The sequence below is a fragment of the Vulpes lagopus genome, chromosome 19 (genome assembly GCF_018345385.1).
Source record: "Vulpes lagopus strain Blue_001 chromosome 19, ASM1834538v1, whole genome shotgun sequence".
NCBI lineage: Eukaryota > Metazoa > Chordata > Mammalia > Carnivora > Canidae > Vulpes > Vulpes lagopus.
Genome location: NC_054842.1, coordinates 31,250,992 through 31,265,671, shown reverse-complemented (window position 1 = coordinate 31,265,671; position 14,680 = coordinate 31,250,992). Strand labels below are relative to the sequence as shown.

General features: G+C 39.8%; 1 protein-coding gene across 6 annotated transcripts in view; it reads left to right on the top strand.

Moving 5' to 3' along the window:
• The first annotated feature begins 4,594 nt into the window (after window positions 1–4,594).
• TOPBP1 (DNA topoisomerase II binding protein 1) overlaps window positions 4,595–14,680 on the top strand; it is a 62,048-nt gene continuing 51,962 nt past the window's right edge. For 3 of the 6 annotated variants that reach the window (XM_041734302.1, XM_041734300.1, XM_041734299.1), the window contains exons 1-8: window positions 4,595–4,771; window positions 5,330–5,420; window positions 7,541–7,675; window positions 9,121–9,264; window positions 10,546–10,727; window positions 11,809–12,005; window positions 13,426–13,605; window positions 14,294–14,463. In XM_041734302.1, coding sequence (XP_041590236.1) covers window positions 5,337–5,420; window positions 7,541–7,675; window positions 9,121–9,264; window positions 10,546–10,727; window positions 11,809–12,005; window positions 13,426–13,605; window positions 14,294–14,463 — 1,092 coding nt within the window. In that variant the 5' untranslated portion in view covers window positions 4,595–4,771; window positions 5,330–5,336. Of the gene's footprint in view, window positions 4,772–5,329; window positions 5,421–7,538; window positions 7,676–8,155; window positions 8,321–9,120; window positions 9,265–10,545; window positions 10,728–11,808; window positions 12,006–13,425; window positions 13,606–14,293; window positions 14,464–14,680 lie in introns of those variants that run through there. The other 3 variants (XM_041734301.1, XM_041734303.1, XM_041734304.1) reach the window with 3 other exon arrangements.

Genomic DNA, 14,680 nt, shown 5'->3' with positions numbered 1-14,680 from the left:
CCTCCTCCATTGTCCTCTCTAGCTACATCTGGATTGGGTATTGAGGAATTTGTGCTCCTTGGGGGCGATAGGAACTTTTCACCCATTTCCTATTGTGCAAGCTTGAAGATTGTGTCAAAATTTGAATACTTCAGAATTCTGGCTGCCTTCACAAAGCAATTATCTCAAAACCTTAGTACCTTAGTATCCTTCATATATCCATTTGCTTCCAATCAGTTTCACGTGCTAGTCATTAACCTCACACACACAGAGCAAGGGAAAGGCCTGACTGATTAGCTTGGTGAAGGTACATGAGACACTTTTAGATCATTTACTATTTCACAGATAGTAAAAAAAAGAATAATCCAAAGGTGCCATGGCGTTCCTTTTGTCCCATACACCAAAAGGGAGGACACTGAAACAAAAGGGCTGAGGACCATAACTTGAATTGTGGGAAACCCCATCACCAAGAAGCCAAACCTAGACAGCAGCCAAGTGGTTCTGATCTGAGGGGGGAGTGCAGAAAACTCCATACATCATCAGAATCTGGGAAGTCATAAGAAACTATCTGACCACAGCCTGCTAAGGGAGGCAGGAAGGCAAGTGGGAGGTAGCCTCTGAGCTAGCAGCTCCTTTGAAGCTTCCCATCCTCTCATGTTCTAGCAGATCACAAGGTCTGGATGAGGCACCACCAAATATGCTGCAATTCCAACCCCTTCCATATATGGACGTCCAGGTTTGCCAGGAAGTCATGGTAGAGCTGTCCCCCCTACAGTAGTAGCCACACACACAATTTTCCCCTAGACTAATTTTCAAGCCTGATTGCTATCTTGGCCACACATTTCTCTCTCAGTTGAGGGTCCCTATCCAGCCTGGCTGGGACAACCATACTCTCAACTAGATCTTTCCCACATGGATAGGTTGTAATAAACATTTCTTGGGCAAAACCTCCCTCCGGTGCATCTCTTGTTTTTAGGGTCTGAATGTACTCAGCTTTTCCAACCTTGAAAAACCTTACATTTTTGGATTTTTAAATTCTCTTTTATCTTTTTGCATACAAATAAGCCAATTCTTCTCTCTTTCTTGTCACCTGAAAGAAACTTGTCACCTGGTCTATTCTAAGGACAAGACCAACTCCTCTTTTAAAATACCTAATCAGTACCTAATGAAGTGCAACCAGTAGCAACACATGCCACTAACACTATTTTATTTCCTTTTCCCTGCACCTCAGTAGACTCAGTATGCTTATGCTTTACTTTCTAGGTTACTACATACAACAATTTAAACAAATGTTTTGCCACTGCAAAGATGGTTTCTGCAGCAATAAAGATCATTTACTAACCTCATTTTTAAGTTATAATCCCTATATTTATCCATTTACAGCACTAGAAACTTAAATATAAACTCTTTCACTTGAAAAATACTAAAAGTATTTTTAGTTTTCAGAAATCTTATCTATGTAGCAAAATATAACAAGAAATACTCATATTCCCTACACCTATATTTTAAAAGATAATTTTAATTTCTAATTTGTTATATTTGTTTCTTGTGTTTTTTCACTCTACAGTTAAATATCAAGTTCCTGGGATCCCTGGGTGGCTCAGCAGTTTAGCATCTGCCTTCGGCCCAGGGCATGATCCTGGATTCCTGGGATGGAGTCCTGCATCAGGCTCCCTGCATGGAACCTGCTTCTCCCCTCTGCCTGTGTCTCTGCCTCTGTGTGTCTCTCATGAATAAATAAATAAAATCTTAAAAAGAATTTTTTTTTGGTAAACATCAAGTTCCATTTAACCCTACTTCAAGGGATCCCTGGGTGGCGCAGGGGTTTGGTGCCTGCCTTTGGCCTAGGGCGCGATCCTGGAGACCCGGGATCGAATCCCACGTCAGGCTCCCGGTGCATGAAGCCTGCTTCTCCCTCTGCCTATATCTCTGCCTCTCTCTCTTTCTCTCTGTGACTATCATAAATAAATAAAAATTAAAAAAAAATTTAACCCTACTTCAAGCAGTTTGGAGTGTCTGACTACTGATGACAGAAATGCCAAAGAAACAAGAAGGTGACCCTGAATGCCAGTGAAGACAAACTTAATTCTGAACGCCATCTTCTGAGGCAGCTGTCCGTAGGGAAATCACAGCTGTTCCCCCTTTTCACCAAAACCTTCATGGACCACAACCCATATCACCACTTTCACCCTTCCCTCAGAAATGCTGTTTGGGCAAACTTTTGTGTGTATCAGAATCAGCTGGAGGGCTTAGTAAAATGGAATTCCAGGACCCACACGCAGAGTTCCTGACTAAGCAAGTCTGAGATTAGGACCAAGAATTTTCATTTCCAACAAATTCCTAGTTCATGCTGATGCAGCTGGTGCAGGCACTACACTACATTGAGAAACACTGCTGTTTTCCAAGACTAGGTACTTAGGGGACAGATACAGGCCTTCCCTGCCTACCTAGAGACACAGATGGGAGAACTTGTCACCTGGTCTATTCTAAGGACAAGACCAACTCCTCTGTTATTAAAATCAGCTGGCTAAGAGCTAAAGGGTTGAGTTCATTTTCCTCCTCCTCTTCATTAGAGCATCTATGACTCTCCTCTCATGAAGCCTCCACTTGGCCCAGAAGTGCTAGGGATGGGCTCCTGCCTCCTGGTACAGAGAAGGCAGGCAGCATGTGACAAGGATAGGGTGGTGTGGGAAGGGCAAGGGGCTTCCAGTCACACTACCTCTTATCAAGCCTGGGTGCAGCCACTCCCCAGCTGTGTGGCTCTGGGACTCACTTTCCCCATCTACACAACACGGGATGATGATGCCCACATCCTAGAAGACTGCTGAGGAGAGTAGACAGGAATAGTGCAAGCAGGGGTTCTTTGTTGACTGTAAAGTACCCCACAAACAGTAATTATTGCCACAGCTTGTGACAGATTTGCTCCTTAACAATAACCTGTAGCAGTGGTGGCTCATTCTCCTGGTTTTTATTTTTTTATTTTTTACAACTCTAGTAACTTTGGTTCATTTTTAAGACTCTCCTCACCCTCTCCCCAACAATGACCTGTACCTCTGAGCCCCAGTGTTACTGATTCTGACTCACCTTGCACAGGTGTATTTACACACGTAGACTCATCCTTGGGCACTAAAAGGAAAAACAGTTGGGGTTAAACTGTCATATTGCTCAACCCAAAGTCATGAGCTGCTTCTTTTTTTTTTTTTTTTAAGATTTTATTTATTTATTTATTTATTTATTTATTTATTTATTTATTTATTTATGAGAGAGAGAGAGAGAGAGAGATTGAGAGGCAGACACACAGGCAGAGGGAGAAGCAGGCTCCATGCAGGGAGCCCAATGTGGGACTAGATCCCAGAACTCTGGGATCAAGTCCTGGGCGGATCAACCCCTGAGCCCCCCGGGCTGCCCCTTAGCTAGTGTTTTTTATTTTATTCCTCACTCTTGAGATTAAGAAGCTCATGACTGGGGAATCCCTGGGTGGCTCAGCGATTGAGTGCCTGCCTTCGGCCCAGGGCTTGATCCTGGAGATCTGGGATCGAGTCCCACGTCGGGCTCCCTGCATGGAGCCTGCTTTTCCCTCTGCCTGTGTCTCTGCCTCTCTCCCTCTCTGTGTCTCATGAATAAATAAAAAAAAAAAAAAGGAAAAAGAAAAGAAACACTAGCTAAGCAATTTGTCACGGGTCGTCAACAAGCCAGGATTCTGCAGGTCCATTAAACCGTTCTCATCCCTGTCCTTTGCCTTTTTTTTTTTATTTATTTATGATAGTCAGAGAGAGAGAGAGAGAGAGAGAGAGAGAGAGAGAGAGAGGCAGGGACATAGGCAGAGGGAGAAGCAGGCTCCATGCACCGGGAGCCCGATGTGGGATTCGATCCCAGGTCTCCAGGCTCGCGCCCCGGACCAAAGGCAGGCGCCAAACCACTGCGCCACCCAGGGATCCCTGTCCTTTGCCATTTGAACATCAGGCTCCACGCCCAGAATCTCCCCAACCCTCAGGGAGTTAAAGGAAATGAGATAGCCTTGGAAGAGGAGCAGAGACCACTGAAGATCTTGACCCAGACCCTCTTCCTCGGCTAAGTGACTCAAGTCATCCTGACAGCTTTCTTTCCTTCCGGAGGCTCACATTCCTCCGACATTGGAGGAAAAAGAACCCTTCTATGGAGTCAAAGTCAACTGCCTTGGACGCACTTTTAAGTCTACCATTTACCACGTGACCTTACATCGCTTAACTTACCGATGACTCTGTTTTCACATCTGTAAAACGCAAATAGATGCGACACTATGTGCCTCAGAAAATTGTTTGGGGCGATAATACACGTTTTCTCACACACTGCCCTGCATATGGTGGTATTTTACTGATTGAGGAAACCTGATTTTCCCCGGGGCTTTATTTTGCCAGGTCGTCCCGGCCTGCTACCCCACGCCCTGAGCTGTGAACGCCCGGCCAACTCCCGACGGAGCCTGGGCCGCCTTCCAAGCCCTACACCCCGGCACCCCCCAAGCCGACAGGCAGCAGCGCCACTCCCGCCCCCGTCGCCGCCGCTGTAGACGTCGCCGCCACCCTGCCGCGGCGGCGGCTGGCGTCACTTCCGCCGGAAGAGGCGGGCGCGTCCGCGCGGTTGGCGCGAAAGTCGGTTCGCCGCCTCGGCAATTTCCGGGTTCTGCGTCGGCTTCGGGTCGGGGGCGCCGCGGGCTGCGGCGGGTGTGCGCCGGGCTGGCGCCCGACCCCAGCCGCCGTCTGGCAGGCCGCGCGCCCCTCCGCTCCCCGCCCGAAGGCCCGCAGGCTCCACCGAGGTGAGTGAGGCACGGAGGGCGGACCTGGCTCCCTCCCCACCCCGGTTGGGGGGTCGCGGCACCTCCGCCGGCCTACGGGGCCCTCGGACCGGCGGGTGGGACCTTGACGCCGTAGAGGATGGGGCCGCGGTTGGACCGAGAGGCAAGCAGGAGCACTCGGCCTTCTAGGGGCATGACCCCGCTAACCGGCTTCCTTGTTTATATTCAAGTCCGTTTACTGAGTGAACAAGCGTGGACAGTTTGGTTCTGTGTATCCTTAAGTGCAGTTGAATTGCTCCTTGGCTTAGGGGTCGTAGAGCCCCAGAGGCCCCGAACGTATTCAGTTTAAAGACATTCATTTCATTCTCTGACGTGCAAGGATTGATGTTGTCCTCTTTTTCCTTGACTTTGCCCACATTCCAGCGTTTCTTAGAAACTAATGAACGAATTCATGGGCAAGGCCAGAACGTCTCTATCCTTGGGCATTGCTGCTCTGCCCAGAAAAAATAGGTGCTTTTAGCATGTAACTTCGTACGTGATGTGTTTTTGTCCTTGTTAATGGTTCCTCTATTTTGACAGTTCAAAAATGTCCAGAAATGACAAAGAACCGTTTCTTGTGAAGTTTTTAAAGTCTTCAGACAATTCCGAATGTTTTTTTAAAGCTCTGGAGGTAAGAATAGTTTGAAAATGCCTTCTCTGATGGCCGTGAATTCATTTCCTGCGTTTTAGTGTTTTTGATTTGTTGGGCTTTTTATGTCTTAGTAATGTTTTATTTTCACTCTAGTTTTACTGTAGTGTACATTAACACGGATGTGTCATTACATATTTTTGGATTGGGGTAAATAGTTCATTATTGTATATTTTGGGGGGCATGAAATCTATCACTTTTTTTTTTTAAAGATTTTTATTTATTTATTTGACAGCACAAAGCAGAGAGAGAAGCAGACTCCCCATGGAGCAGGCAGCCCCATGTGGGGCTGGATCCCAGGACCGTGGGATCATGACCTGAGTTGAAGCCAGACACTTAACCAACTGAGCCAGGGCGCCCTATTATGACATTTTTATTTAAAGTAGCAGAGCTGCTATTCTTGAAAATTACATTGCTTTCTTTGTCTACTAGCCAGAGTAGACCTTTGTATGTTGAAAAAATTTGAGTCTGTTTTGTACTGGTTACACTTCATTTTTTGGTAATTAGAAGTAGGTTTCACCATGTACACTGTAATATGGGAAGGTGTGGGGGTGTTGTAGAGCCTTGCTACTTAGATACCCCGGCCACATCAGTAGAGTTGGAAATGGAGAACGTTGGGCCCAACTCAGACTGACCAATTAGAATCTGCATTTTAAAAAGATCCTCAGGGCAGCCCTGGTGGCACAGCAGTTTAGTGCCGCCTGTAGCCCAGGGTGTGATCCTGGAGACCCCAGATCGAGTCCTGCGTCAGGCTCCCTGCATGGACCCTCTTCTCCCTCTGCCTGTCTCTGCCTCTCTCTCTCTCTCTCAATCTGTGTCTCTTATGAATAAATAAATAAAATCTTTAAAAAATAAAAAGATCCTCAGTGTGATTCCAAAGTTTAAAAAGCACTATTGTAGCAGATTTTTTTTAATATATATTTTTTAAGATTTTATTTATTTATTCATGAGAGACAGAGAGAGAGAGACACAGGCAAAGGGAGAAGCAGGCTCCATGCAGGGAGCCCGACATGGGACTCGATCCTGGGTCTCCAGGATTATGCCCTGGGCTGAAGGCGGCACTAAACAGCTGAGCCACCAAGGCTGCCGTGTAGCAGATTTCTCTTAAAGTTCATTCAGCAAATAATTATTAAGTGTCATAAGGTGTTAAGCACTATTGTAGTACTTGGGATACACAAGTGATTACAGCAAGCAAAGATCCATACTTTCTCAGAACTTACATTCTATTTTAGCAATAAAAACTAGACATGAATCAGAGTAAATGAGTAAACTGTATGATATGTTAATAGGGTGCTATGTGTTATGGGAAGAGAAAAGAACAAAAAAGATTAAGGAGTTCTAGAGAATGTTTGTTGAGGGGAGAAGGGAAGGTTACAGTCTTTAGAGTGTGATTGGTGAAGGCTTTATAGAGAAGATAATTGAGTACACTTGAAGGAGGTGAGATGGTTGGCCATGTGGATGTCTGGGAAGAAGCTTTCAGGCAGAGAGAACAGCCATATACAGGCCCCTGAGAAAGTACTTGGGAGTGCCTATCCAACAGTAGTATGGCTGTAATATAGTGAACGGGGGATGGGGGAAGAATATTAAAAAGTACTTTAGAGAGTAAGGGTACAGAGGTCATGTAATGGGCCTTAAGGACTATTGTAAGGACTTTGACTTTCTCTTTTTCATTTGAACAGATCTGAAGTGAGGGAGCAAGTCAGATGAAGACTGGGAGGGTATTCCAGGTAGCAGGAACAATAGCAGAGCCTCTAATTAGGTCATGCTTGTCTTGTTTCAGGCCTAGCAAGAAAGTAGGAGTGGCTAGAGAAGAGTAGGAGAGGTGAGAGGTAGAGGGTTAAGAGTGAGGATATAGACAGGGGACAGACTCATGACCTGATTTGTATTGTTAGAGATCGATCACTAGTTGCTGTATGGAGAAGAGATTTAGGGCCAAGAAAGGAGAAGGAACCACTTTGTAGACTTCTGCAGAGGTCTAAGTGAGAGATGATAGTAGCTTTCAATGGGGGAAAAGATTGGGTGGATTTTGAAGGTAGAACTCCTAGGACTTAAATACAGGTGAAAATTTTTATGTGCATTCTTTCATTTTTTTTTTCTTTCAGTCAATAAAAGAATTTCAATCAGAAGAATATCTTCAGATTATTACAGAAGAAGAGGCATTGAAGATACAGGAAAATGATAGGTCACTTTATATCTGTGACCCTTTTAGTGGCGTTGTCTTTGATCACCTCAAAAAGGTTTGCTAACTTTTCATGTGTTCCTTCCATAGTCTGATTTTTATTTTTGCTTCAGTGGACATAAGTTCTTTACTGACGATGAGGTATTATACAGATTATGAATATAGAGGAATCCTTTGGTTTTAGGAAACCAGACTAGTATTTTTAAAGGCTAATCATGTTACAACAGGCTTTTGTTGTATGTAATTTTTATATTTCAGGAGATTTAACTTCTCTTAGCTTAAGTGAACTGTATAGTAATGAAACATTTTAATGACAGAGTTCTATTGTACTTAAACTCAGATTTTCAGTAAAGAGTAGGAAAAGATCTCAACATAACGCTTGGTTACTTACTGTCTTTCCTGTGTGCACTTGCATGCAGAATTTTAGTACCTGTACCTTGTAGAGGGTCTGAAACATTATATGCCTAAAGGAAACATTTTGGGGATGAGTATTGCTAATATACCAATGAGCCATCTTATTTCTCTTTGTTGATTCCAGAGTCTACTGACTCATTACTTTTTTGGTGTCTGGACAAGCGAGAAGCGTTGAAATAAAAGTAAACTGGCTGTAATTCCATCCAGATTACAAAGAAGTGATTCTTGTTTGAAGGAGAAGAAAACATAGAAGAGTAGGTAGATGCAGTATCTGCACAATTTATGGAAGGTCTGTGCCCACCTTTGCCAAAAGCATTGTTGGTCTTACCCTCCTTTTGGAAATAACACTCCTTGTCAGAGTCAATAGCATTAAAAACTCAAATTTTCTTAGCTGAACAAAAAGATAGCAGTAGTCTATCTACCATGTAGATCTTTTAAATCAGTCATGACTTAATGACTTTGGCATCCGTATCCTTTTTAGATCTGGCTTGAATATGCTGATGTTGAGCAAGACTCAACTTTTCTAAACTCAAGTTATCAATGAAAATGAAAGGCCATATTTTTAATAACCTGTAATATCTTTGAGAAGTACTTACTTGGAAAGACATTGAGTTGAAGACAAAATATTTAAAACACAAATGTAGACACTGCCTGGGATTTTTTTATGTGTGACAGAATAGGTATTTTAGAAGGGGTTAATTAGGCTCTTAAACTTTTAAACTGCTTGATTGGATACTTCATTTAAAAAGTATATATGGATGTTTCCTAATTATAGCATAAGATTGTTAGTCCTATACCCTCTCACTTAGACTATGTTTGTTTCAGATAACTAAAATTTGTTGGCTGTTGTGACTAAATGTGGCTCTTGGGGCATATATCTTTTGATAGACTGCATTGTTTGATTTGCATGTGTGTTTATTTAATGTGTAGTGTCTCTGAGAAATTATAATGGTCTTTATTTTTTCTTATAATAATTTAGTGATTTTTCTGCAGTGGTTCAACTGTATAGAATCGGTAAATATTACAAAATGTAATTTTATAAGCAGGAGGTCTTTTCCAACATACTGAACTTTCTCCCCTTTTTTGTAGCTTGGCTGCAGAATTGTTGGCCCTCAAGTAGTCATATTTTGTATGCACCACCAGAGATGTGTCCCAAGAGCTGAACATCCAGTCTATAATATGGTTATGTCTGATGTAACTATATCTTGTACAAGCCTGGAAAAAGACAAAAGGGTAGGTGCTGAGAATATCATGATCAATATATTTATCTCCATAGTTAATATTTTACTGCAGAGGAGACACTTTGAAAGACCTTGTACTTGGTGTTCATGACTTAATGTCAGTATACACCTATGAACAGCTCTTCTATTTTAATGAATACAGTGGAATCTGTTTTATTGAGAACTGACTACTTGAAAGAAAACATCCTTTTTCCCCTATGCAGTTGATGAGTTAGAGTCACATTTTTCCACTATAGATGGCTTATCTTTAAAAAAAAAAAAAATGATAGGGTGCCTGTGTGGCTCAGTTGGTTAAGCTTCTGACTTCGGCTCAGTTCATGATCTCAGCGTCCTGGGGTTATTGGGCTCTGAGCTCAGCAGGGAGTCTGCCTCTCCCTCTCCTCCTACTTGTGCTTGTACTCCTTCTCTCTCACTCTTTAATGGATAAATAAATCTTTTTTAAAAAATAATTTAAAAGAGCATTGATAGAATGGGCTGTGAGTTTAGCATCAGCTGTTAGGTAAGAAATGCTTTAATAATGCTCCCTAAGATAAAATACATATTTTTATATATGTATATAATTTATATTTTTAAATATGTATATGCACAAAGTATATTATAGAAGCAACATAGGTCATGGAGTTGAAAGAAACAACTATAGAAAATAATATGCAGGGATCCCTGGGTGGCGCAGCGGTTTGGCGCCTGCCTTTGGCCCAGGGCGCGATCCTGGAGACCTGGGATCGAATCCCACGTCGGGCTCCCGGTGCATGGAGCCTGCTTCTCCCTCTGCCTGTGTCTCTGCCTCTCTCTCTCTCTCTGTGTGACTATCATAAATAAATAAAAATTAAAAAAAAAAAAGAAAATAATATGCAAAGGTAATTATTTTTGAATTTGTTGTAATTCATATTTATCTTTATCCAAAAAGCAATTTGATTAATTATTTAGCTTTATAGTGGTGAGAAATATTTGTGTCTTCAAGCTAACAACAAAAGGTATTTTGGTTTTTGTATAAAAAATGGAAGAGATAGGGGATCCCTGGGTGGCTCAGCAGTTTAGCGCCTGCCTTTGGCCCAGGGCACGATCCTGGAGTCCCGGGATCGAGTCCCACGTCAGGCTCCCGGCATGGAGCCTGCTTCTCCTTCCTCCTGTGTCTCTGCCTCTCTCTCTCTCTCTCTCTCTCTCTCTCTCTCTCGTTCCATGTCTATCATAAGTAAATAAATAAATCTTTTTTTAAAAAGTGGAAGAGATGTTGTTTGCTTTAATATTAATGTACTTTCTTTTGGGTTTACAGGAAGAAGTTCATAAATATGTACAAATGATGGGTGGACGTGTATATAGAGATCTTAATATATCAGTAACTCATCTTATTGCAGGAGAAGTTGGCAGCAAAAAATACTTAGTTGCTGCAAACCTAAAGAAACCGATTTTGCTTCCTTCTTGGATTAAAACACTTTGGGAAAAGTCACAAGAGAAGTAAGAAAGACATGTGTTTTCTAGATTTGAAAAAAATGATATGTTCAATCATTTTAGCATATTGTGGGTTTTTACAGGGGAGGTTTTATGTTGTCCTCTTGGGATTTGTTATTCAGGGACAAAAAATGGGGTTATTATTCCTCAGTGAAAATAAGCACCATCTGCAAGCTCTTATCAAGATATACCTTATCAGGGTATAAGATGGTAAGTAGAATAGGCTATCGATTTAATATTAGCTATAAGTAAGAAATAAACATTGTTTTCAGCAATAAATTCTTGTTAAATAGTTGAGAAGATCACTGTAGCAACTACAGCTCTTAAGTTACATTATCCTTCACTACTCTACCCATATGTTAAGATAGGGAGTGAAGTAGCCATTTTGACAGCCATAATCCTTCTCAGAGGTATCTGTGTGAAGTTGAATGTAAACATATGTAAGCCATTAACTCAGATGTAGTCATTCAGTAAATGGTAATCAATCTCATTTTATATACCTAGCCTGGAGTGAGGCATTTACCATGCACACTAAGCAAACCAAAATAGCATCCCTGCCGTTGTGAACCTTAGGGTTGGACATTTTTCCAGTCTTCCTTTCAACACTATCCGCATCCTAAATGTGTCTCCACGTGGGTACCTTCATTCCTAGCATATCTCTCTTACATGGTAAAAGAATGATGATATTTTTGTTAGTATTCTGCCAAAAATCATTGCTTATTATTTATTTGATATAATGGACGGATAAAAAGTCCATTTTTCCAGTAAGTAACCAAGATCCTTCAAGTTTTTAAGTAAATTCACAATTAAAATATTGGAAAATACACCACTTTGACCAGCATGGACTTACAGAGTTAATGAAATGCATTTTACTTAAAACAGTTTTATTTGGGAAACCATCTGAAATATTTTTTTACTAGTGACATGGTTGAGCTAGATGAGCAATTAGTGTAATTTTTAAGTGTCAGTTCCCTTTTTTCTAAAGAAATGAGGAAAGCATTAATGATTTCTTTTGTTTATCATTATTCGTCTAAGTTTTAAACAAGCTAGTGTATTAATATGTTAATTTTTCCTTTGTTTTCCCCAGAAAAATATCTAGATATACTGATGTAAACATGGAAGACTTCAAGTGCCCAATATTTCTTGGTTGCATAATCTGTGTGACTGGGTTGTGTAGCTTAGATAGGAAGGCAGTTCAGCAACTCACGGTTAAGCATGGAGGTCAATATATGGGACAACTGAAAATGAATGAATGTACACACCTCATTGTGCAAGAACCAAAAGGTAAAAACTGTGTTTTCCAAATGGAAAAAAAACGGAAAATTTTCTATAGCATTTAAAATTAAAAATCTTTACAGAATAGGTTTTTTATCTGATATGTTATAAATCCGGTAATTTTTGCTCCCCTAAAGTCTTAAAAAGATAGTTTGGGTCACAATCTGTAGAAAAATTACATGACTATCCAGGTTTGCCCAGGTCTCTGAAAAGTATTTTTTTCTGTTTCCAGTGGTTTTTATTGTTTGATATGTTTTTTTGTAAGGAAAAAAGTTTCCTATATAATTATCAAAAACAAAACAAGAAATTTGGATGAATAACACAAAGGCTAATAGATGTAGCTAAATTACATATCTTTCTAATGATAAGTTTAAAAGGGTTGGCTTAAAAAAAAAAGGCTTGGCTTAGTTTTTAATCAGCTTTATTGAATAAATTACAAGTTGTAACTTGAAGATACACCTTGCCAACATGAGGCAGGTAAAGAAAAAAAATAACACTACCAATAAAAATTCCTTAAAATTGTGTTTAATTTTGGTGTCCTGTGACCTTTATATCTATTTTGGAAGTGGTGTTTTGGGTTTGTGTTTTGTTTTGTTTTTTTACACCAATACCCTTAAAATATTTACAAATTGATGTAAGAATTTTGTTAATGTTTTTGTTCTCTTTATAGTGTTTTATTAAGCTACCTGGATAACAAAATTAGAAAAAAAAAATAAACCCTGCTAAAATTAATTAGTAATTGTCCTTAAATCAAAACTTTTGGGTATGGCCAATTGTGACATTATAATTGTGAGTGGAGTTGGTAACTGCTGTTGAATTTCTAAATCTGAAGTCTGTTCATCAACTCTCAATGTCCAAAAAAATCCTTTTTGTGTTGTTGTTTACTACATATTGATCTCAGTTTCTCTAGGACACTCTTTCAAAATACATTGTGTTAAAAGCTGTTTAAGGCAATAAAGATATATTTCTTATATACCTATTTATTTTGACTTCAGGTTGAATCCTATTGACATTGGAGTGGTCTATTCAAAGCTGGTATTTTTTTTATATTACAGACATTTATAATCTTAACGGTTGTTTTAAGTAGTCTTATTAAATCCACATAATTTTAAAAATAAAATAAAAATAAATAAAGCCATATAATTCTGTGAGTTTTTCCCATGTTATAGATTAAGAAATTGGTTTAAAGAAATTAAGCAGTGGAGGCTATACTCAAACTAAGTCTAATATTTCAATTATCCCACATAAATTATGCAATCTTAAGAGATACCCCCACACATACACTGTATAGCCTACTGTTTGTGTAAGATTAATACTGGTAACTTTAATTTTGTTGATTTTTTTTTTTCCCCATTACCTATCATGCTTCGAATATTTCTAGAGATAGAATTTAATGGTTTACATTTCTGTTTCTTAATGAACATGATAGGTCAAAAATATGAATGTGCCAAGAGATGGAATGTACACTGTGTGACCACACAGTGGTTTTTTGACAGTGTTGACAAAGGTTTTTGTCAGGATGAATCCATATACAAGACAGAGCCTAGACCAGAAACAAAGACTATGCCTGATACTTCAACTCCTACTGGCCAGATCCACACAGTTGACAGTAAGTTTCAGTGGGATTAAAGTAGACATTTTTAACCTCCATTTTCTGTGTTAGAATTGATTTGTAAATAGAATCAGTGAGATATAGTAGGGAATTCCATCCTTCCTTGCTCTGCTTCCAGGCACAATTGTATAGCTAAATTGTATGAAAATTAGTCTAGAACTCCAGGTATTTCCTTTTATAATGGATGAATATTTTCTTTCATACCTTGATTTAATACAAAAGATGATTAAAGAAATCAAGAGTATTAATAAAGACTTAAAAGAATAAACTTTTCCAAGCCTGACTGGTGGGCAAATGTTAATACATTTTTATTAGTTTGCTACAATTGTTATAGACCATCTGCATTCATAGAAAATTGAAAAACATTTCGATTTTGTAGGTGCCACATTGGCAATTTAGCAGGTGTTATACTTTTTTCTTTCCCAGACCCTACAGTCAGCAACTTCAGAATTTTAATGAAAGCAAACCACTATTAAAATGTATTAAGTGTATTTTTATTTGAATAAGATATGAACTTTAATTTATTTCAATTTCCTTTGATACTTGACCACCAAGATTTCAATTAAACCATTTAAAGCTTAATTTGGAAATTGTTCACAGCTCTTCGTGTATAAGAAAAATAGTAGGAAAATAGGTAATCACAATTTTTTCTCCATAAATTTCCATATCTTTGTTTGATATGTAGGTCGTACTCTTTCAGATGTCAGCCATATTTCCAACATCAATGCAAGTTGCATAAATGAATCAATGTGTAATTCAGTGCTTAATAGCAAAGTGGAGCCTACCCTTGAAAATCTAGAAAATTTGGATGTCAGTGCATTTCAAGCACCTGAAGATTTATTAGATGGTTGTCGGGTATGTCTTGATTATGTTATATATGCAGTGATCCTAGTCTGACTTTGAGGACCCCTCAGAGTTGGGCTTACTCCTTATCCATATAAAATAAGCCTTTCACTCTAGGGAAGCAGATGCAAGCATTAGGCCACATCTGTCCGTAATTGTCATTTATTGTTTGTAAGATGCTAGACTGTGCTAATCAATTCATATATATTGTTAATATGTTGTAAATAAT